At 36.7% G+C, this 25,492-nt stretch overlaps 1 protein-coding gene and 1 long non-coding RNA gene across 2 annotated transcripts; both read right to left on the reverse strand.

Moving 5' to 3' along the window:
- Positions 1–990: 990 nt before the first annotated feature.
- LOC143614558 (origin of replication complex subunit 6-like) lies at positions 991–3,819 on the reverse strand. Its single transcript, XM_077087963.1, has 7 exons — positions 3,813–3,819; positions 2,899–2,903; positions 2,313–2,392; positions 1,602–1,713; positions 1,461–1,523; positions 1,290–1,377; positions 991–1,200 (listed from the first exon to the last, which is right to left on the reverse strand). The coding sequence occupies exons 1-7, from the start codon at positions 3,817–3,819 to the stop codon at positions 1,175–1,177; spliced, it is 381 nt and encodes a 126-aa protein (XP_076944078.1). The 3' UTR covers positions 991–1,174.
- A 2,865-nt stretch (positions 3,820–6,684) lies between these two features.
- On the reverse strand, positions 6,685–8,871 carry LOC143614559 (uncharacterized). The gene is made up of 3 exons (XR_013150308.1): positions 7,836–8,871; positions 6,830–6,915; positions 6,685–6,735 (listed from the first exon to the last, which is right to left on the reverse strand). It is a non-coding gene; the product is annotated as an uncharacterized LOC143614559 (long non-coding RNA).
- Positions 8,872–25,492: the final 16,621 nt, after the last annotated feature.

Genomic DNA, 25,492 nt, shown 5'->3' on the forward strand with positions numbered 1-25,492 from the left:
TCCCTCACTCATAAAGGAAAACCATTCGTTTGGGGTTCAAAACAAGAGGAAGCCTTTCATACTCTCAAGGACATGCTATGCAATGCTCCCGTTCTAACCCTTCCCGATGGAAACGACGACTTTGTTGTATTTTGCGATACTTCTCATCAAGGTCTTGGTTGTATTCTCATGCAATGAGGTCAAGTCATCGCTTACGCATCAAGGCAGCTTAAGGTCAACGAGAAGAATTATACGACTCATGATCTCGAACTTGGCGCCATCGTTTTCACTCTCAAAATCTGGAGACATTACCTTTACGGTACAAAATGTGTTGTGTTTACCGATCATAAAAGCCTTCAACATATTTTTGACCAAAAAGATCTCAACATGAGACAACGACGATGGCCGAATTACTTAGTGATAATGATTGCGAGATTCGCTACCATCCCGTAAAGCGAATGTTGTCGCCGACGCCCTAAGTCGAAAGGTTAATGTTAAATCCACTCTGCTTTTAAGCGTCGTTCAAACCGATCTTCAAATCCTTATCTTTCAAGCTCAGCGTACCTCCGTTGAAGAAGGTAACATGTATGCCGAAATGTCTTTTGGAGCCGAACTTTAACTCAAAACCAAACCCGACTTTCACTACAAGAAGTGACTTTAGCGGCGACAAAAGTCGTCGCTAAAGACCCCAAAATCGTCGCTAATAGTATTAGTGGCGACATGTCGCCACTAAAGTGTCGCCGCTAATTCTCCGTCGCTAATGGTCCAACTTAGAGCATTAGCAACGACTTTTTCGCTAATGGTCAACTGTGGCCAGAATCTGATTGCCAGCTCCGGTGGGCTTTAGCGACGACTTTGTCGCCGCTATTGCAACAATTTTCGTCGCTAATACTTTTTTTTGCGCGTTTTTTTGGGCTTTCGGTATTTCCAGCTTTTTGCAGCTACTACAAATATATTCAAATTTTGTCCAAATACAAACCGCAACCAATGGATATATATATATATATATATAAACATTTTGTGTAATACAAACATAGAAGAAACAATTAAAGCATACCACAAACACTTTGTTTCAAGTCAAATATTTAAAACATAAAATTAACTAGTCCATATCTCGTCAGTATCAAATTTGTTTCCATTATTTGATGCCTCTTTCGAATCTGTAAATAAGGTATACACCATCATCATCTTGTCGTTACTTGGGTAAGACATCCAACAAATCTACAAAAATTCATCTTGTTTATATTACTTTTATCAAATTGATAACTTGTACACACACAACATGAAAATGGTAACACTATTTTAGTTACCTCTGTTTACTTTAACAGACTTTGGATCTTTCTTTTCCTTAGACACCCCGAAAACATCATGACAAAGATTCTTCATGGAAGTAGATACCTGCATTGATACGCACCTTATCTCAATATCTGTAAATTAATGTCTTAAGTGACATTTGAAGATATTATTAAATTGATTCTTACACTTGAAAATTCATCTTCGGATGTGCCAGAAAGTTCAATCAACTTAGTGTTGTCCACCTTAAGCTATGGAAGTAAATGTAATTACATATTAGTGTCTGTTAAATTAATAAGCTTATATTTCTAATTACAAAGTTGTCATACCTTATGCTTTTTTGCACATAAGTAAAACCCTGTGGCTGTAAACACAGGTCTTGTGACGTCAGCAAAAGCACGACGGGAAGGAGGTAATGATGCAATAAACCGTTGTTTGTATCTGTAACGGGTCAACACTACCCAACCCAAACTGTTTTAACCCATAAATAAAAAGGTGTCATGATGTGTTAACTGGGTCAAGTTGACCCGTTAGTTTTCATTTTCTATTGGGTTTTGTAATAACCAACAAATAAATATGGAAATGTAAAACTATTAGTTATTAAAAAAATTAGTAAATAGTAGGAGTGATACATACAGAATCAGGTGTAGCAGACACATTTTCAGACAACTTCCATCGGCCCCCAATGAGGTCAATGAGTTCTTCATCAGCGTCATCATATAATACCTATAACGATACAGCAATAAATGCTAACCAACACTAGTCAATGTTAGTCAAAGTATATATAAAACGCTAGTTGACAACTTGGACCGTGTGTTTCTTTAATCCACTATCAAAGGATTTCGCAACTCCTTTCTTATAACTGCAGCAAAAAATATTTACTTAAAAGTACTGCGCATATTAATTAATCTCAACTATGTGCAATGATATTTATACTTTATCTAAAGGAAAGCAAACTTTTATTCTGCACCCCACCAATTTTTCACCATTATCAACAGACCCGTCCTGAATTAGTATATGATTAGCATAATTGTACTTACAGTGATAAGCCTTTTTGAACAAGAGGAATAAGCCGAGACCGAGCTTGACTAGGCTCGAGCTTGGCTCGTTTAACCACAACCTGCTACTGCAACTTCTACATTCCCACTTCTATCTTGCAAGAGCTAAGGAACACTTGCTGCCTTTCTTTAATTCCCATATCTAATTAAAATAATTGTAAGTTCGATTAAATTATGACAACAAAACACTAAATTCATTACCTCATTACTGATTTCCCGTTCAAAATGCAATATGTAGGGACTAAAATGACAACCAAATTCCAGTTCGGGTTCAGATATTAGCTAAACGAGTGGGCCACTAGCAGAACCAACCGTTGCTCAGGTTCAGCTCACTTAGACTATTATCATTTTATATACACAAACTGTACATAGGCTCGTCTATTAAACAATAAAACATACATCATATACACACAAACACAAAATCTGGGCTCGAATTCGGGTTCGGTTTAGACTAAAATTACAAATTAACATGTACAGAACTTAAAAACCAAAAAATTAACATGTATTAAACCTAAAAACCACAAAATTAGCATGTACAGAACCTAAAATCCACATAATTAACATGTACAGAACCTAAAAACCAAACAATTAACATGTATTAAACCTAAAAACAACAAAATTAACAGGTATTAAATCTACAATCCGAAATATAAACATCTATTATACCTAAATTAACATGTATTGGCTAAAACCCCCAAATGTGGGACTTACTTGTAGTTTGGTTGTCGTCGGAATAAAGCAGCTGCGGTGGTTGAGTTGGTATTAAGCAACGGTGGAGGGAAAGAGGGAGAAACTCCAGACGCGGTGGTGTTCGTCGGAGGGAAGGAGAGAAGACAGAGAGAGAAAGCCGTGGTGGAGGGAAGATGAAATATCATCCACTAGATCCATTTCTTATAAACGGCCAGAATATAAAGTCTGATTGTTTACCCAGATAAGGAGCATTAGCGGCCACATTTGATATGTCCCCGCTAAAAGTGTCGCCGCTAATTCTCACTTTTCTTGTAGTGTTTCTTAATCATTTGTGGGTTCCTGATCGCGATGATCTTCGTACTTGTATACTCGACGAAGCTCATAATTCACGGTATTCTGTTCATCCCGGTGCAGATAAGATGTATTTCGATCTTCGTGCTACCTTTGATGGCCGGGTATGAAAAAGGACGTAACGTTGTTTGTATCTAAATGTCTTACTTGCTCAAAAGTCAAAGCCGAACACCAAAGACCATTTTGTCTACTCGAGCAACCAACGATTCCCGTGTGGAAATGGGAAGACATTGCTATGGACTTTATCAGTAAACTACCCAACACCCAAAAAGGAAACGATAGTATTTCGGTGATTATTGATCGTTTAACCAAGTCTGCTCATTTCATTCCGATCCGAGAGAGGTATTCTGTCGAGCAGCTTGCTCAAATCTATGTGCGGGAAATTGTGTGCCGACACGGTTTACCATTGTCTATCATCTCCGATCGCGATGCTCGTTTTACCTCTCATTTTTTGCGATCCCTTCAAAAAACCTTGGGAACACATCTCGATCTTAGCACCGCTTATCATCCTCAAACGGACGGTCAATCCAAACGAACCATTCAAACACTCGAGGATATGCGACGAGCGTGTGTTCTTGACTTTGATTGAAATTGGGACTCTCACATTCCTTTCATCGAGTTTTCGTATAACAACAGTTATCATTCTAGTATCGAGATGGCTTCTTTTGAAGCTCTTTACGGTCACAAATGTCGTTTCCCGATTAGTTGGAATGAAATCGGTGAAGCTCAAATCACGGGACCTGAAATGGTCCAAGAAGCCACCGATGTCATTGATCAAATCCGTAAGAACCTCCTAGCCGCTAGAAGTCGTCAAAAGAGTTACGCCGACAAACGGCGAAAACCAATCGAATTTAATGTTGATGATCTTGCCCTTCTAAAAGTATCTCCTTGGAAGGGGGTAGTCCGCTTTGGAAAGAAGGGTAAGCTAGCTCTTCGTTTCGTTGGTCCTTTCAAAATTCTTGAACGTGTTGGGAAGGTAGCTTATCGACTCGAACTACTGCAAGAACTTGCCGGTGTTCATCCGACTTTCCATGTTTCGAATCATAAAAAGTGCTTAGCCGAGGGTAATCTCCATATACCTCTCGATGAAGTACATGTCGGCGAGTCGATGATCTTGGTTGAACGACCCCTTGAGATCATGAATCACAACGAGAAGAAAACCAAGCGGAGTCGTATTCGGTTAGTCAAAGTTCGATGGAAATCACAGCGTGGCGCGAATTCACTTGGGAATGAGAAAACACAATGAAAGAGAAGTATCCACACTTGTTTGCATCATCATCTTCGTCTTAATTTCGGGACGAAATTTCTTAAAGTAGGGGATACTGTGACATTCGTCAAATTCGGGTCTCGTTTGTATTCGTTTAATGTTTGTTTACTATGTAAACCGACCCGTTTTTTAAACCGAAACTTATGATGTAATCAAAATGATGGTTTTTATGTTACAATATTGTTTTACACTTGTTGGCTCTTGAAAACATCCTTTTCGGTCTTTAAAACGCGTTAAAATTACCTGAAACGAACTTCGGGGGCCAAACTGTCATTTTTGAAAGTTGTAAATATATGCCAGCCACCACCCCATTGCGCCACGCGATGGGGGGGGGAGCCTCTCACGGTCGCGTATTGCGATGCACATCAGACCAGATGCTGCATGTTGTGTTTTCTTATTTGTGTTATTATCCAAAGTCCGGTTTTTACCCTCTAAATCACTTGTTTAGCCCCTCTAAGCTCATCCTATAAATACCCAACCCTCTCCCACATTAATCCCTGCTCATAAACTCTTCCCTCACCCAAATTCAAAGATATTTCAAGGTTATTTTCATGTTTATGTCGAGTTTGAGTTTCAAAGTCAAACTAATGAAGTTTTTCATTTTTATTTGTTTATCTTAGTATAAATTAATATTTGAAGCATATGGCACAACATATATATATATATATATATATATATATATATATATATATATATATATATACACTCCTTCTTCCCTTTGGTGGTTACTTATCAGACCTCGGTTGGCTAAGTTTCGGGCCTTGTAAGGCAAGGCTACATGAAGGACTTCGTGTCCTTGATATATATATATATATATATATATATATATATAACTTGTTTATACATACTAACCATGTTTAACTTCTGCTCATTTTAGTTTGTACATCATTTTCATAAGTTCCATGGTTATGGGTTTGAAGAGTCTAGCCTCGGTTTAACCGTAAATAGCTCTAAACCGTAAACCAAAATTTGTTTACTAGTTTTTGTTAAATAATTGTTTAAACATGCTTATTGTTAGATTTAAGTTTCTAAAATCATTTTTATAAGTTCTATGGTTATGGGTTTGTAGATTATTACCTCGGTCTTAACCTGAACCAAGATCCAAACCGAAAACCGAAGTTTCGTTTAAAGACTTTATTGTTAACTTTTAGGTTGTAAAACTTAAGTATCTTCATTTATAATATATTATACAAGTTCTTTGATATTTGAGCATGTGGAAACCATCTATGAACTTATTGTGAGATCAAAATCGAACCAAACCGAACTAAACCGATTTTCACTCGCTTAAGGCACACAAGTGTGTTTCTAGCTATCAAGACTTGTATATTTATTTAAAAATACTTTACAAGCTGATTTTAAATATTTTATTAAAGTACTTGGAATGTTGAATCCAACTTGATCTTATAACAAAGTTTGAAGGACAAAACCGAACACTCGCTTAACGTGCGTTGTTAGTTCCAAAATAAAAGAACTACATACTTGGTTAAGTGTTATTATATTTTTATGACTTATCTCATACCATTTAATATTTTGGAAAGTTGACTTTGGGTTTGACCAATTATAAAGACCCGAACCAACAACCCGAACACTCGTTAAAACCCGTTTTAGTATCTTTATTATAAAGGGACTTGCATTCTTGCATTTTTACCCACCTTATACTTAACACTAGGTTATAACCCGTATGCTACACGGGCCTGAGTACCGAACATTTTGAAATTATGAATAACTTATAAAAAAGAAATATGAGTTATATTTAACAGTGTCCCGTTTAAAATTACATATTATTTTTACTTAAAAAACTGAAATGTGAAAGGTTTGGGTAGTCTTTAAGCACTAATATCACTTGGGCAGCCAAGCCACACCATTTCTTGTCTTCATTACATTGGAATGTAATGACACTTACCAAAGTTTAAAAATATGCTGCACACAATTTCCAAATCAAACATATCAATTTACTTGATATTGATAACCGCCAAAAGATTAAATAATTAGATCCTTTATAAAGTTATAACATAACTTACCTTGTAAAGGGGAATATTTCTTACGCTAGCTCCTGCTTTGCAACTACAAGAGATACTGCAAGAATGACATTTGCTCCTAGTAAAACATCAAAATGATTCATTCATAAGTATGACTATGTCAACTTTCTACAAGAAAAGAAAAGAAATCGATTTAACATCTGGAGCTATACGTTTTGCTTGCATCAGCCCTGCTCGTTATTAGTCCCATTGAGTTCTTCAACCATGCAATTGTCAATACCGTTTGATTAGTTGGGTCCTGTAACATTATAATACATTCAAATCATATATATTAATACACTATACGATCAAGATTATCATTCTTTTGGACCTGTAATGCAAAAAAAAAAAACAATATTCACACAAATAAACGAAAATTGCAAAAATCAGCAATGAGGAGTGAACGGAATGGAAAAATCACATACATTGAGGTATCTAAAAACATAGACAATGAAAAAAAACAATCGGCTTTGTAGTTGTTACCTACCGTGTTGCGATAACACATATTATATGTTAAAAAACCAATCAATTGTGTACCTGTTAAAGAAACCAAATACCAACCTATTGGTGAAAACCTTTTTTGGCCAATTACGTATACAAAATTGGCCAGTTAATGGAACAAAATTATGACCCGTTAACGGGTGAAATTTGACCAGATTTTAAAAATATTTTTTCTTTCCGTTAACAAATTACCGGGAGTATTATAAAATTGTGTTCTTGAGTGTTTTTAAAAAGGGGATGGGACAAATATGTTAAATGACAAAAATGCCCTTGTTTGATTAACTTATAAATACTATCTCAAGTACCTAAAAACTCATTAAATTACCTTCCTTAATTCAATCAATTTCAGATAAATAAATCTAAACCCCAATAAAAAACGACCAAAAAAAATTAAAAAGAAAACAAAGTTATAATTTGAGTGCAGTTGGTAGAAAAAAATTGAGTCATTGAACAAATATACACACATATAAGTTAAGGATTGAAAAAGGTATATTTTTATTTTTTGAAAAAAAAAATGAAAAATTTCACAGTAAGATTTAAAAATTGAAAACTGTGTCAGAACAACTTAAATTGAATGCTTAATTTACAACCTAAGAAATCTATATTTATGTATTCAGTGTCTGATTCAGGTTCACATCACAACCAGGAAAACAAAAGATCTAATCACAATAACAGTACCTTTTGAATGCCACATGATTGTTTGTCTTGGTCATCAATTGCATGGAACATGAGATATCCTTCTTCAATTTAACTATAACAAAAGAAAAACCATATCACAATAGCCATGGTGACTGAAAGAACAGATTGATTTCAGATATTAAAGTGAAAGCTTACTATTGAGTTCTCGTCAAGACACTGCTTAATGCTGTCAAAATTAATAATACTACTTAATTGTACTAATTTGGAAATCCCAAATATTGGTAGTTGTGGAACGACTCAGATGGGTAACGGACACAATGGCGGTGAACAACGTTAGCAGCAGAATGGAGCATCTCAGTTAAATGACAGGATCCAGGGTGTCCATCAGTCAAACTCAGTAAAAAATTAATATGTGCGGTTCGGTTTTTTCGGTTCGTTACAATATACAAAACCGAACCAAAACCAATATTTTGGTATTTGCTAAAGTTTAAAACCGAACCGCTGGTTTTTAATTCGGTTTGGTTTTTTCGGTTCGGTTTATTTGGGTTTTTTGGTTTTGATTCGGTTGTTCCGGTTATATGCACACCCCTACAATCACGAGCTTTTATGAGCTAATTATGTTAGAGGAAGATGTAGGGGATATGCCTTAGATAGGGTGATTTCAAGCTACAATTCTGCAACAACAAAAAGAAGAATTAGCCTGATTCAGTCATACAAATAGATTAAACTAAACCCCAAGTCTGTAAATAAGGTCTATACAAACAGAAGGAAAGAACAAAAAAAACCAATTGCATCCACAAAATTAACTCAACAATCAAGCACAAATTCAAAAACTCATATTTTCGAGGGCATCGAAACTAACTGGGTATTCTATAAAATCGATGCAAAATGACTCCAGATTGGTCATTTGGTTGTACAATCAAATTAATATTGAGTGAACTTTAAGCAACACTTGATTTATAACATCTAATTCGGAGAAAAAAAGGCTGAATATATCAACATTTACTTTGAGCATTTTCTCTTTCTCCTACGCCAGAAGCGGTAAATATAACATTTTTATCCACAAACACGATCATAATTCATCATATTTGTATGATATGTAGTTACATGAAAAAAACGGAAAGTCCGCGTCAAGAAAAGTGAGGTCTCGTACAAAAGCTCGGCGCGACCCGGCAAAGAAGACGACTTTCTGTAACCAATTCCCCCCCATTCTCGGTGGAATTCGACTTCAATGAGTCAAAATCATATCTTTTAACTGTGTAATCGTTCAATTGCATGTTGTGGGAAGGATTCTAAAATACAGAGATGTGGTGCGAGACTATATGTAAAACTGTAATACTCAACTGTCAAATTCTACACTGTTGTGAGGCCACGTGTCTCAATTATAGGAAGTTAAAATAAAAGGAGGAGATTGTGTATGATTGACATGTGTCTAAAACCTTATTTTATTATAATAGTAGATAGGTTGAGGAGATATTAAGATTAGATACTTTAACACGGTTTCGAGCAAACTTACATTTTTAAAGGGTTCTTATTATAATTTCTTAAATAGTTACTTTAAAACCTTAAACTTTAAATGCTTACATTTCTTATCTTTTATTTTAAAGTTTTCATAAAATAATCTTTCTAATACAAGGCTTTAATTTTTATTTAGGCTTTGTTCGTTAGACTCTGCCCTTCCATTTTCCTGACTTTTACCGACCAAGTTTTATACTTGAATGTGAGTACTTTCATACCCCATTTTCCATATTTCGTTTTGGGGGTGATATTGCATACTTATTCAAATTAAATGTTTTATACTTGAACCTTAAACCACTAACTTTATTGTATACTTTACTTAAATAAATGCTCGATTTGGTGTTCTATGCTTACATGTGTATATGCTTATGTGTTTACCACTTTTGGTTGGTTGATTCATAAATCCATGAACTATCTGGTATTCACTTATAGCACGGTATCGTTAATGTATTCTTATTAACGACCTCATGAAATCCGAATCTATTTGGTATTATCTTATAGACGGTGCCGCTAATCTATTCTTATTAGCGACCTCAATTTTATCCAATTTATTGCTTTTATTTATTGTTTCGTATACAAGTTGTGGCATATCTTATTATATACATATTTGTTCAAAACTATGAATTGCTCACCAACCTTTGTGTTGATAAACTTTATCTTATGCAATGTTACAGGTTTGACGTTTGGTTGATTATGGAGTTTGGAGAAAACGTAACGAAGACCGTTAGGATATTAGCAAATTGAAAAATATATTTATTTGCTATATTTTTTTATGATTATCTATGGATATTGTTATGTGACATTTTGATGTTGAAATGAGTTGTTAAATATTGTCGCTTTAAATAGTGTCATGCGCTTATGGACAATCCGTCGCATCCCGGCGTTTTCCGCCGCCTTTGGTCGGGGTGTGACAACAACCACAATGTTTCAATTGTGGAGCTGCTAGTTATAAGGCAAAAGAATGCAAGAAGCTGAGAGGAGAAGATGGAGATAAGAGGAATGCTTAGAACTCGTTAGTTTACTCAAGAAGCAACATGAACGAGCGCTAGTGAAGAATAAGATGTTTTGTTTTAAGTTTCATGTCATGTATGACTCTTAATGATTTCGTGCGTACTATTTAAATTTACAATTTAGACTAATGATTGAATATGATGTTATGGATTAAAGTTATGTTATGAATGACTTGTGTGTGAATGACAGTCACGTGATGCAAGACCTTATAAGTTAAAGTAAACGATAGTGTTAGAATAGTATAATACAATGTCCCTTAAAAGACGAGACAAGACTTGTTAAGTCAGGACATGAAGCATATCATCGAGGGCTTTATGGACAAGCTACCTTAAACAACTAATACTCATGAACCCCACTCAGTGACTGAGAAAGATAGCATAGGAAGCTAAGGCGGTTAAAGGATGGATGAGACTATGTGTGCAAAGATAAGTGAATACATGAAGTATTCCTTTTACAAGGATTAAGCAGGTTTCGAGGATGAAACCTTTTATAAGGAGGGTAGAATTGTAACATCCCGTCTTTCTAGATAAACTATAATAAAATATTTTTATTACTATGCGTTATTATTTATTTATTTTGAATAATAATAAGTTGAGTGATGGGCTTAGAAATTAAAACATGGACTTGAAGGTGGTAATGGGCTTGAGGTCCATGGGCTTGGTATATATAAGAAACTTAAACCTCCTTAAAACCCTAGATCTCATAATCCATCTTTTTCCTACACACACACACACTCTCTCTCCATTCACCATCCAAAGCTGGATCTTAAAACAAGAGGAACAAGAAAGAATCATCTAGTATTCGTTGTCATGCAATCAAGAAGAAAGACCAAGATCAAACCCATGTCTAAACCCAAATCCGAACTGACCTTGAAAAGATATGTTTTAGTTAAAAAGGTTACGTATTTGATGTCGGATTGCCATAAAATCGATACGACGTTAGATCTGGTTGTGGTAAGTGTTAAAGTTGCAAAAATTACAATAAACTAGTTGGTCCGTTCGGTTAGGGTAAAACGAGTAGTGTTCGATTCATAAAATAAAATGTAAATGAAGTCAATTTTGCATGGAATTTAGTGTGACAATAGATCAGGATGAAACGCTCAATAAAGTCCCAACCTTTATGTAAGCAAGATTAGGAAAAATATGGATTAGATTTGGAAGAAAATACGAGTTGCAAATTGGCCCCGATTTGCAAATGCAAATTGGACAGACTTGCAAATGCAAAATGGCCAAGACTTGCAAGTGCAAATTAGACAGACTTGCAAATGCAAATTGACCCAGACTTGCAAGTGAAAATTGGGCATACTTGCAAATGCAAATTGGGCATACTTGAAAATGCAAATTGGCCCAGACATACAAATGCAAATTGGGCAGACTTGCAAATGCAAATTGGCCTAAAACTGAAAATACAAATTGGACACACATGCAAATACAAATTGGCCCAAAATTGCAAATGCAATTTGGGCACACTTGCAAATGCAAATGGGCAGAGTTGCAAATGAAAATTAGGCAGACTTGCAAATGCAAATTGGCAGACTTGCGAGTTGTGAATGTAGTTAGCTTGCGAGTGAAGAATTGAGCTTAACCTGCGAGTAGGAGTTGAGCTTGATTTGCAAGTGATAAAACTAACTTACCCCAGTAGTACAGTTAATGAGAGTTCAGTTAAGTTAGTGTAGTTAGTTATGTTAGTCTAAGAAATGGATTATTAATGTGTAAACAACTTAAATAGTTAGTCGTGTTCAATTAAAGAAAAGGATTACTAATAACTCAGAACGCTTCAGGATCCAGGTGAGTTATAGCCCTCTTTTTACCTTTAAAAGTTTTTGGGGTTGTATGCATACCCGTGAAAGAAGATGAAGGATGAACGAGATATGTTTTATATGTGAGTAAATGGGTAAACTAATAGTAAATATACTTAACTCTTTTATGTTAAGTTGTCTAAGAACATCAGTAGGTCTTGACGTGGACATCAGGGATGTCATTGTACCTTATACCAGTATACATAATGAATGCTCGTGGGTAGTAAGCGAGTGCTTATATGATAGACAAATGTTCCTTCTATGGATTTTAGTAGACGTTCCTTTTATGGCCATGATAGTGTGTTGCTATGGACAGGAAAGCACGTGTATGAACACAATAAAGGACTAAAGCTATACTGTGTTTAGGGCACGCGTTGCTATGGTAATGTGGTCTCGCTATGGATACAAGGTACTTAACGTGGATATCGTATACGTGTATGTGGTCTAGTGTCACACCCCGACTTAGGGCCTAGGCGTGTGACCAATAGTTGGTACCTGTTTTATAAATACATCAGAGTTGTAGGTTTGTTTTAGTGGAAGTCTTTTAATATAAAATATTCTTTTATAAAATAATGGGTTAAAATACCCGTTTGATGTTTATAAAGCTTATTGAGAAATATATTCTTTTCAGCAGAAGTCCTGAATAAAATATTATTATATTGAAAACTCGGGTTTAGATACCCATTTAATACTTCAAATACCTGTCTTTTAGAGAACGTAATTCTTTATAGTATTTTTAAATTAAATATCTGAGCCACCGGATAGCATCTAATGACTATATATTCAATCTTCTATCATGTCTTGCTTGTCTGTTCTAACCTTTCTGACTTCCTGTAAATGGGTTAGAAAGTACGTCAGTACACAGCTGGTGAATGACGCCGAGTCAGTTGTAAAATCTTTTCAATACCTTTGTGAAACCAACAATAATACCTTTGTGACTACTCAATAGGCACACAACACAATTAGGATAAAATTACCTTAAGTACATGTACAGTTAATCATATACACAATATCATTTCTTTAAACCGTCCCGTACACTTCCAGAGGCATGCTTGATGATATGCATGGCCCTCGGGAACTCCGAGTCACCATGTATGAATGGATCCAGACACATGTATACTTTTAATCAGAGTGTCTGTTTCTTATTATTGTAACACAAGGTTTTAAGAATTCGTAGATCCTATGCAAACATTCTGACTCTAAACTAGTTTGTAAAAGTTTAGGGCGCATTCACCTTTTCTGTTTATGATCAATTTTTGATACTGATTTCTGCTTCTTGGTTTGTTACCTCAGACCTATAGTACGAGAATAACCTTTATATAAATAACTAGATTGATGATCTAGCTTCAGACCTTTAGCCTGTTATGTATAGCTTTAAACTTGATAAAATCATTTGTTTATATAAAAAATTTGGACCTTTAGTCCTTTTGTTTATTTACCAATTATATGCTATGTTTCTTCTTCAGAAAGAAACATCTATGCTGAGTTTCTTCTTCAACAAGTAACATTATTTTAACTATAACCTTTTATATGAATATTATATTTATCTTTATCATAAAGAAATACTATTTTGACTATCCCCTTGTATGTACATGCTTACATTTCTTAACCAAGAAGAAACAACATTTTGACTATAACCTTTGCTTAAGAAAAGTTATATTATGCTTAATTGTAATCAAGGTTCGGCTATACCGCGGACTATGGTCTAAGACATTTATTATAATAATAAAATAATAACTTAGACGGAACCCCTACCTCTCACGGGTATTCGGAGCTAGATATTTAAAGATTTATCAAGCATCACTTCTACTCTATATCACGTATCGGGGCTTAAATCATCAGAACTTCGGAGCTTGGCACGTACTACGAGACTATGCACGCAAAACGAGGTAGAGAGAAAATATTTTAGAGAGAGTGATTTGGTGTGAGGGTGAGGAGTGTCGTGACCCTCTCTTTTATAGCTGAAATTGAGTCCCATCGCGATACGCGATGGACCCTTTTCCCTAGCCGTACCGTATCGCGCATGCATGTAAATGACACGTGGCATGCTGACTCAGCCCTAGCGTCTGCCACGTGTTACCCCAGCGCGACATGTGTCGCTGAGTCACAACGAACTATTGCGTATCACGATTATCTTATTGTGGGAATCATCGCGTATCGCGATGGGTTCCTAGATTCTAATTTTCAATTTTGGTCCCTTGTCTTTTGGTTGCTTGTCACGTTTTGGTTTCTCTTCCATTTTCCAAAAACAATAAGGCGGATCTCAAGCGGCTCGCGGTGATGCGAGCGTGCGAAGTGAATAGTGCACCATCAAAGCACCACATTGCGCCCATCGCCCTTCTCCTCCGCGTTGCCTTCTCCATCGTCCTCGTTCTCGCCCGAGTCCGAGCCTATGCCCGTGCGCGTCGGGTGCTCCGCACCCTCTGCTAATACCACTAGGTGCATGCTTGGCATAAAAGAATATTACTATGGAAATTCTACTCTTTATGAAGAGCTTCCAAATTTATCATACTTTGCATGTGTGATGAGTTTTATCTTCCTTATTTATACCTATGTGGAAGGCTTCCACTTTGTTCCATCCTTCTATGTGGGATGGGTTTTCTTTTCTTATTTCCTTCATTTGGGATGACTTGCCTTAGGAAATCTTTTTATTCCCTTGTTTTCTTAACATGGAATGGTTTTATTTCCTTAACTTATTTTCTTATTATTTATCTTGAAAATATTTTTGTGTCACACCCTGCCATGGGAGCCTGACCGTTTTATGGACAAATTGGTACCAATGTAAGCAGCGGAATATCATTAATAAAGATAAGCTACAATATTTGTACTATGTATTTTAAACAAGGTGTAACTACACGACTATCTCTTCTTTTCTCTGACACTGCTGAAATCCGTGTTGGGTTCTACTAATCACATTGGCATCTAATCTTCATTGTTCTTGTTCGACTTATGTATGTATCCTTAGTCATGCTCATTACAATGCTAATCCAAATCACTATCCATAGGGTACCTGAATACATGCTAAAAAGAGTCAGCTAAAAAGTTGGTGAGTTCGTGAGTTTAGCTCACATACGCATAGAAGAGTTAATTTATAAAAGTGCACAAGTTTGCGTGCATGTAAGTACAAAACATGGTGCGTATTAATCAAGCCCACAATCAATCCTGCATTCGATCATAAGCCTCTCCTCGACTTACAACCGAACAGAACCCGTCCCTGATTATTACTCTGCCAAGCAATAATCCAAACGTTAGGTCATATGCCGCAACGGTCAGCAGACCTGAGTGTGGTTTACCCGACATAGTGTCACTGTGCGTGGGGGTCTCCCAAATAGTACTACCCAAACAAGTCTTGATGAACATCACACCATAAGTAAAACCAGCATGTATCCCGCCCAAAAGTTTGAGTAAAAAGGGCAGCACGAAACTCACCTCAGTCCGTATGCAATATGTATATGAAAGATAATCAATGAGCTTGCACAATGCAAGAAATCACCAAGTACGCCTAGTATATATATTAATCAACAATAATTTATCGAAGAACAATGTAAAATTCATTATTGGTATTGTGTACTGGTTAATTCTAAGTGTTTTCCAACGCATTTGGTTCTCGATGAGTAAAGTTTCCATTTATGGGAAGTTTGTACATAAATAACTTAATAATATTGATGTTTTGTGTTTAGGTATACAATTCAACTTCCGGGAGTTTCACTTACCTTGGTTCATTTGTCAGGTTTCGATAAAGTTTTCATTTTTTGAAAGTTCAGGTTTTCAGTTAGGTTTTGGGTTACTGTATGACCATAGAAATTATACACATTTCATTTATATCAAAAGTTTAATGCTTCTTGTTTAAACAGTGATGCCTTGTATTTGCAAAAGTGACAATACGGTTAACCAGTGTTGTCTGTTCTTATTGATGTGTGTTAAAAGAATAGTTTAAATAAACAAATGCTCTTGTAACTAGAACTTCAAATTTTTCCAGAAACATATATTATACAAAAATATGTTATTTCCAGTTCTGATTATTCAACAAGTTTGGTGTTGTACATGTTTAGTACCCGCACTTTCGTTTAACGTTCGTTTCGGCAAAAATTGGGTTAAAGACTAAGTTAATTTTGGTGAAATAAGTAAACACTCAAATTAAGGTTATGTAAACTTATACTTACTGTTAGAAATCAGAAACTTCATAATGTTGTATTTTTCAAGATGCTTGTTCGGTTTTATGTCATTTTACTGTAAGTCACGTTTAAACGTCATTTCTTGACAAAAAGGGTGTTTATGTATTGAAAATGGTTTATATCATTACCACAAAGTATTTCAAATAAAAATTTCTGAGAAAAAAATGCTTTTATATTTTTGAAGCATTTGTCTTTATAAAGTCGGCTCGTTGTCGGTTTTAACGAAACAATGAGTTTAAGCTTGCAAACGGGTCGTTCTTCTAAACCCACTTATCCTTTTAGTATCTTGTAACTTATATTTAGTCATTTTAACTTATAAGTTTATGTATTAACATCATACTTTTATATTTTTCAGTTTTTGAATATTAACTTGTTTCCAAAAATGCCCCTTCGATATATTTTCTAACAAAAACTCACTTTCGGTTATCAAACTTATTAAGACCTGCTATAATACATGAAAACAAGCTCTTCCAACGTTCCATGGGTATAAAAAAATATTTAGGACTGCACTAATGATTACGGGCACGGTTTTGGCCTGTTCGGGTTCTAGTTTGATTTTAAAGATGATGATTTGTGTAGAATGGTTACGGCCGGTTTGTATATCAGTAAAATAATAAGTTTTGGACTGCATAATGACATTTAGATTGTACGGCTTGTTTCTTGTTAAAACGGGTTACCAGAGTGCCTGTCCGGATGCTTTTTAACACACGATTTATAGGTATCTTTCGGGCTAATTTATACCACGTTCAGAGTTTTAAGTAAACATGTTTTACATAAAACTTTCTGTTTTAAAATCAATATTTTATGTTTCATAGTTTTAGTTATATACCCATCATATTTTTATTCCAAGAATGCCTTTAGCCACGCTTATTGATTAAAAACTGATTCCTCACCACAATACGGTTATGGACCAGTTATAATACAATGAAAATGACTTATTGAAACTTTCATATTGATATTAGGGTGTTGGGAACCCAAACAATGGCTTCGGTTTGGGCCCGTTAGCACCTTTATGTTATATTTCTAACAAAACTCAAGTTTGGTTATCAATCATTTTAGGACCTGTTTTAATACATTAAAATAAGTTGTTTTTAACATTTCATAGGTTTTAACAAAATGTATTAAATCTGCACTAACGAGTAAGAGTCCAGTTTTTGGCCAGTTTGGGTCCTAGCTCGGTTTAAAAGCAATGTTTCACGAAGAACAGTTTCCGGTCAGGTTATTATTCTTCAAAATATTATATTTAGGTATGCAAAAGTATGTTATAATAGTATGTAGGTTGCACGGTTTATTTCATAGTTAACGAGTTATTAAAATGTTGGTTTAAAAGGGTTTTAATACACGGTTCAGTATTAGTTTTGGAGGTTGGAGGCTGGTCATTTAGGGGTTTTAAGGACAGAAATAAAGTGTTTTAACTTTTGGAACTTATGCTAACAGTCCAGATTTTTATATGATTGCTTATTTCTTTGGTTTTCACACTAGTGCTTCCTTAAATGTTACCGAATGGCCGTTAATTTGGCCATGGTTTTGGGGCTGATCTTTTACAAGTTTAAGGACTTAAATAATTTGTTTCAACTTCTAAACATTATGTTAAGCATCCAGAAGTTAAAATGGTCGCTTATCAGTTTGGTTTTTGTAGGTGTTGGGTACGTCAAACCCGGTACGACCTTTTATTTATTACATTATGTATTATGTTTATTACATTATTATTGTCTACTAACTAGGCCTATTGGGCTGGGGGTTTGTGGAGGTAACCCCGAACCGGGCCTGGCCCAATAATGGTTAGGGTTTCATGATGGTAGCCATGGAGTTCCTATATAAGGAGTCTTCATCATTCATTTGAAGGACCTTCTCTTGGACCCATGGCCTCCAACATATTTTTATGTCTGTAAACAAGAGGAAACTCTTAGCAATCACCTCCACTCCCTCACTTTTCCATGGCAGATCTCGAGCAACCGAAGAAGAAGACGGAGTCGTCGGTTCGTTCATCTCAAAGAAAGGGGAACATCGACATGGATTCGACCCGGATCCATTCCATGTTTCTTCATTGGCTCCATCCGTGGGACACGACAACGAATTATACTTTGATTTTCATCTCGGTTCTCAGACCTGTTCATCAAATATTCTAGATCTATGATTTCTTCTTTTAGATCTGTTCCATGGAAGCCCAAAAAATCCGTAGATCTGAAAATATTTCCAGATTTGTTCAATTGAAACCCATAAATTTCATTGATCTGAAAAATACTTCCAGATCTGGAAGTTATAAAAAGAAAAAACCACCAAATTTTGGGAAAAACCTATTGATCTGTGACTAAACATGATGATTATTGTTCCCAGATTTGGTTATATGTTCAAAAATTTCTAGATCCGGTTATATCTTCAAAACATCAAAAGTTAATATTCCTTGATCTGGTTAAATCAACTCATTTTGAAAAAAGGAGCACACATAATTGTACGGCAAAAAGCTGTAAGGTAAAAGCTCATAAAAAAAGGCAAGTTATACAATCTGACATCATCTTATGGAATCCTATGGAAGTATGACAGTCTACTACCAACCAAGTCAGATTTCAAGTTTCAATATTAAGTGGTTGGATATATACCTTTTGAAAATATGTTCACCGGAAAAATATGGAGGGCCACTAGTATGATACAATAAGCCGAATGTACGTTCCGGCGATTCAATTCCGCCATAGTGGGCCGCATGCGTGCTAAAAAATAAATGGCGGATAACTTGTGTGCTCTAGCGGATCCAAGCTCAGCAAAAACGAGCCGCATGCGCGCTCTGGCGATTCAACTTCGCCATAGTGGGCTGCATGCGCGCTAAATAATAAATGGCGGATCACATTGTGAGCTCTCGCGGATCCAATCTCAGCCAAAACGAGCCGCATGTGCGCTCCGGCGATTCAACTCCGCCATAGTGGGCCGCATGCGCGCTAAGTAATAAATGACGGATCACATTTTGAGCTCCCTCGGATCCACACTCAGCCAAGATGAGCCGCATGCGCGCTCCGGCGATCAACTCCGCCATAGCGGGCCGCATGCGTGCTCCAGGTGATTGAAATCTTCCATAGTGCGCCGCATACATTCTCTGTTGGTTCAGGCCAAAACTCACATTAAATTACTTACCAAATACTCACGTATATTAAGTGTTTTAATCTGCTACTTGTCTTCATTCATTCATATTTAAACTTTCAATAAATGCTTGCACCTAAAGATAAGGAAAACAAACTACCCACTAACCTATATTCTAAATAACACATAAAACATGTGATTAAATAAATAACTTCTTAATAACTTGACCCATTAAACTTGAGTTTACTGCTGGCTCGTATCTGAATAACCGACCCAGACCCTTAACCGTCAAGATTAACCCAACATTCACCCCTTAATCTTGACGTCTTGACCCGCATTTCATCCAAGTGTCGTTCTTGCTACTTTCTGTTTCGGTCTAAACCAGTTTCTCACTACACTTACTAACTGGTCCCTTCTTGCTTGCTTGTTTCAAATCTTCTTGCTTGCTGACCAGCTTTAATAAACAGGATACTTGCTACCTGCGTTTTCTTTTCTTTTTTTTTCTGTGAACTCACATTCTTGCTTTCTTGCTTGGTTCGATCTTGCTCTTGCTACGAACCACACAGGTTTGTTCACTCACTAACTTTCGGTTTTCTTTCTTTCTTCGGGCTATCATTTCATTCGTTATTTCTAATCGATGCTCATACTTTCTTCTTTCTAGCCGATGCTTTCTCTTTCTTTCTTTCTTATTGCAACGGAATCTTTCTTTCTTGTGAGGCCTTTCTTTCTTGCTAAGTGACTCCGGCCTCTTCCGTTCTTTCTTATGGCGCGTCTTCTTTCGTTCTTTCTTTCTTTCTTTAAGATTCAATGATTTGAACCCGACTTTCTTTCTCTTTCTTGCTGACCTAATCCATCAGCTTCTTTCTTCGCTGATCTAGTTCAGCCTTCATTCTGGTTTCGTTCTTGCGAGGAGATCTTTGCATAAACTCGCTTATCTTCTTCCTGCCTATCATAAACTTGATCAGCCCTTTTCGCTTGCTTTAACTTTCTCCCGTTCTATAAGCTTTCTTCGATCACCGGTTCGCGATTAGACCTTCTGTCTCTTTCTTTCTTCAGCCCCGCAGACGAGGGCTGCTCTCTTACGTGAACCGACTCTCAAACCGGCCTTCTCCTTCTTCCCGAGCCCTAGGCTCTGACGCCAAATGTTGGTTCAGGCCAAAACTCACATTAAATTACTTACCAAATACTCACGTATATGAAGTATTTTAATCAGCTACTTGTCTTCATTCATAATCAAACTTACAATAAATAGTGAATAAAATACTTGCACCTAAAGATAAGGAAAACAAACTACCCACTAACCTATGTTCTAAATAACACATAAAACATGTGATTAAATAAATAACTTCTTAATAACTTGACCCATTAAACTTGAGTTTACTGTTGGCTCGTATCCGAATAACCAACCCAGATACATAACCGTCAAGATTAACCCAACATTATCATGGCAGGATAAATAAAAGTTCCGCCAGGCCAAAATCGATCAACTCTGGAATCCGCGGATGGGAGAAATAACACCCGCCACCGCGGGTGACATAAGCACTCCGGCATTCTAGCCTCGCCACCATGAAACGTTAACGGCGAGTCATCTATACGCTCGTGAAGTTCAACTCGCAGCAATAAAGGGCCACATGCGCTTGAGCTAATTTCATCCATCGTGGACCGTATGAGAGCTCTGCGGGTCAATTCCAATCCCCGCATGCAATTTTCGGCGGGTTACTCCCCCGAAGATCAATGATAAACTCTAGTGGGTCAAGAATCGTTCATAGAGATGATCAAGCGTAAGCATAGAAGACGCCAAAACATAAACCGAAGATTAACATGCCACTCCTGCATGCACGTTCTGATGGGCCAACACGGTTCACATATGTTTTCGCGGGCCATTTTTTGACTTCCGCGAGCCACGAGCAAAGCTACGGTAAGATCTTTTACATCCACCGCGGCCGCATGCAAATTTTCCGCGGATCATTTTCAATTTCCGCGGGCCGCGAGCATGACATTGGAGGGTCAATTTAGGCTTCTATGGGCTGCAAGTATATCTCCTGCGGGTCATTTCAAACTTCTGCCGCCTACGAGCAAACCTTTGATGTCATACATGCTCCGACGGCTCCTATGTGACTAATTTTAGCCAGAGTGCCATACATGCTCCGGTCTTTCTGATGCATTCATGCCGGAAAATATTTCTGTCACGAAGAGGAGCAGGTCTTGTAATCGTGGACTGGCACACAATTAAAACAAAACGTACGTTTTCAATGGCAGCACATGGCCACAAAGAATTAATGTCCAATTTTCATAAAGGATCCTCCAAGTTTTACGTCATATTTACTGATTGAGCCAAAAGATTACTAAATGAAAGGATTTTGCACTAATTGAATTGTATCTCTTTGCTCCTAAAAAAGGCGCGGTGCATTCGCGTCAGAGGCTCGGTACACTCGTGTCAGAGGCGCCACAGATGGAGAATGATGGTTGAAAAAACGAATATCATTTTAACAAAAATTCAGTGTCCATTCCGTCAGCTATCGTACCGCCGCGTAACAAACGATCTGACACCATGTTAACAACTTTCGTATCATCCGCGATGGGTCGAAGTAGTTCTCGCGTAAGCACCTACAAGGGTGGTGGGGCAAAATGAAGTCGAAGTTTATCACTTAGATGCTCCAGCACACTGTATTCAGTCACTGTGGACAACAAGAAAAATACTGGCGGGTCACCTTTTGTCTTCCGCAGGCTGCGAAAAAGCTTTGGTCGGGAATCCTGTGGGTCGCCCGCAAAGTTTTCGAGGGTTGATTACGACTCCCGCGGGCTGCAAGGAAAGTTCTGTGGGTTGATTGCAACTTCCTAGCCCGCAAGAAAAGTTCTAGTGGCTTGCTAACGACTTCTCCGACCACGCACAAGTTCAAATGAGTTCCACCATGCATCCATCCGCCGGCCGCGAACAAGATTTGCGTTGGCATGAATGGTTCTTCCACTGGAAGGCAAGTTACGTATCCATCGGTAAGCTCTGCTACACGCAGACAAGCCGCGGAAAAGCTTTGGCGGTTCAACCCGGCTTCCGCGAAACATGTATGTGCTCTATGCGTGCTCCAGGAGATTAAACTTCATGAACATCCATCACCACTGGTCATGTATGAATCATGCGGGTCACTTATGCGCGACGGTAGACTAAATGCCAGTCATTGCGGGTCTTTACTGTGCTCCGACGAAATTCTTCTACTGAAACAACGACCATGTTGGTTGCTCTGTTTCAAGCAAACAAAAGGAAAATGAGAATATATATGTCGAAATTACAAAGGAATGTGGTGGATATCTACATATAAAAGATATTAGAAGGACAAGATGGTAAATGACTATTTCCGACGAGACGCCGTTATATTAATTGCTCCGGTCATTTTCCACTGGCCGAAGAAGACTCTTCAGATCACTTAGCCATACCTGGTAACCCACCTCTACATTGAATCTCATTAATAAAGGGCATTCAATCCTACGATTAATTCATCTTAAAAGCAAGTAATAACATCTTTATGATTCAACCAACGACGATGATTTCATCCATGGCCAATCTCTGTCCCAAGACTACCAATTCACAAAGCCCACCCGTTTAGCTCATCCAATCTCAAACCAAAACCTAATTAATCTCACTCACATATTCAGATCCAAATCACTAAACCCTAATTCTAACCCCTATATAAAAACCCAAATCAGATCACTCTTCATCGGAATCGTCGAAGAAATGGGTCAAGTCAAGCAATTGGGTTTCGACGACTTCGGTCAATAATTCGACATGCAACAGAAAGAAATGGTAAATGAGGATGTGGAATATTGGGGAAGTATGTGGAGAGTATTAAATCAAGATGATGATTGATCACATTGGATGTACTTTGTTTTCAGTTTAAATTGAGCTAAAGGTTGCGGGTAATTCAAGTTTTACAATTATAAGTTTCCAATAATGGTTCTGTAATCTTGTGTTGGTTTGTACTATCAAAATGAGAACATGCTCCACCATTAATTATTCTGGAGGTTGGAATTTGACACATTACATGTTTTGATTCTGAGGTTGCCTGTGAATAGACATTTCTTAAGTTAAATTATGTATGGATTTAAGTTTAGACGCAAATAAAATAATTTATATGTATCGTTCATTTGGTTTTCAATTATGATCCTGTGCTCGATTGATTGTTCTGTTAATATTAAAACGAATGAACACGAACATCTCATGTCCGTGTTTGTTCGGTACTTTTTCAAGTCAACAATTCATTTAAACAAACTGCCATCGAACTGTTTCTTGTAACGGTTTGGTTTTTTAAAAGTGAGTAGTTTATAGCTCCTGCTTCTATATGCGTTAATATCCTATTTCCTGTTTTACAATTTTCAGATGCTTGAGTTGCCTTTCAAGTTTCCTACGATTTTTTCACAAGCTCCTTTAAGGATGAGATCTAATGTTCTATTATATGGTCTTCCTGGTTGTAGTAAAATGCATATTGTTGGTGCTGCTGATGCGTCGTGTTCCTTACGGTTCATATATCTGTTAAAGGGCCACTACGTGAATATTGGCTTTTGGCCACACACATGCTCTGGGCGGTTTGCCACACCTAGGTCTGAATGTGTGGCTAAAGGTCGCTTTCGCCACACATTTGTTATTCGTGTGACTAAACACGCACCTGTTAGAACTAAAAACACACATGTTAGAACCTTTAGCCACATAAATTAGATTTTTGTGGCAAAAAATCACACCTGCTGGAACATTTAGCCACACTTTTTCAATTCGTGTGACAAAAAACACAGTTGTTCGAAACCGTTAGCCACACTTTCATAAAAATGTGACTTTTACTAGCCACACTTAGTAAATTATGGCCAAATATGATCTACGCTCACAATAGTTTGATAACGATGTGGTTAAAAACTAACAGATATGGCCACACTTACGGGTATATGTGACCATAGAGTATTGTTTGGTAGCCACCTATAAGTTTTATGTGTGGCTAAAAGTTAACGGTGACAGCAAACAAAACGTGTGACCGTTAGTAGTTAATGGCCACACTTTAATTGTTTCATATGTGGCTAAAAGCTTATACATATGGTCACACTTACGAGTTTATGTGACCGTAAAGCATTATTTTATAGCCACTTATAAATTTTTATGTATGGCTAAAAGCTAACAGTTACATTAAAACAAAAGTGTGACTATTGATAATTAATAGCCACATTCTAATTCTTTTGTATGACCAACCAGACATTCACCCTTCAGTAACCAATGTGAACCCTAATCCATCACCTGCTGCTAATACTTTCATCACTCATTAACATCGATTGAAGCTCATCTTGGTTAGGTAGGTGATTTATACTTTAATTTTGAGAAATTTGGGTGTTCGAGGGTTTGAATGTAAGCAATTAGGTCTTGGATACAATCGATTAGTATTCGTTCTAATTTAAACAATCTTGATACAAGTTGCAAGTGATGTTTTTGAATCTTTACTTTTTCATTGTTGGATTTATATTTTCTAACGAGGGTTTTTAACATGATTAATTAGAACCCTAGTGATGTCATGAACATGTTAGGGTTTGAGTTTTGTTGAGAACAGTTGGCTGACAGATTCGTTCACATTTATTGATTGGTCTGTAACTCGCTGTTAAACGATAATTATTGATCGATTTTTAATTTTAGGATATATAATTCTGAGTCTAGTTTCCAGAAAGGTAAATTGTGTAATTTTTGGATGAGTTTTGAATACCTTTTATGATTTTACAAAAACATATGTCAAAGCTGATTCGGGGAGTTATATTCTGGTCCATTTTTCGGACACCATAACTCCCTAATAACAAACCCAAACGGGTTGGTTCTACTTCTGGAACTTAGTTTTATGAGTTTAAAAGATAACCCAATTGGTCTTACACAATTCGGTTTAATGAGTTGATAGAACCATTAAACTAGTTTTTGTTGCGCAATCTGCTAAACTGTTAGTACCCTATCTGTAATGGTTGAATTATTGTGAGTTTTCTATGCTTGAGAAAAATATAATAAAAATTTTTTGAGAAACCTGATTCATATATCATACTATGGTAAATTTTGTAGAATTTATTCTTAATATTTTCTTTGTGAATAAAATTAGTTTGTTCATGCCAGA

The sequence above is a fragment of the Bidens hawaiensis genome, unplaced genomic scaffold, assembly GCF_021521415.1.
Source record: "Bidens hawaiensis isolate Kalapana, Puna unplaced genomic scaffold, B.hawaiensis_p1.1 tig00040333_1, whole genome shotgun sequence".
Classification (NCBI taxonomy): domain Eukaryota; kingdom Viridiplantae; phylum Streptophyta; class Magnoliopsida; order Asterales; family Asteraceae; genus Bidens; species Bidens hawaiensis.

Coding starts and splice junctions, on each gene's coding strand:
- LOC143614558 (XM_077087963.1), bottom strand. Junction 1,714..2,312: donor GTTCAAAAAGGCTTATCACT/GTAAGTACAATT, acceptor GACCCGTTACAG/ATACAAACAACGGTTTATTG. Junction 1,524..1,601: donor TATGTGCAAAAAAGCATAAG/GTATGACAACTT, acceptor TTACTTCCATAG/CTTAAGGTGGACAACACTAA.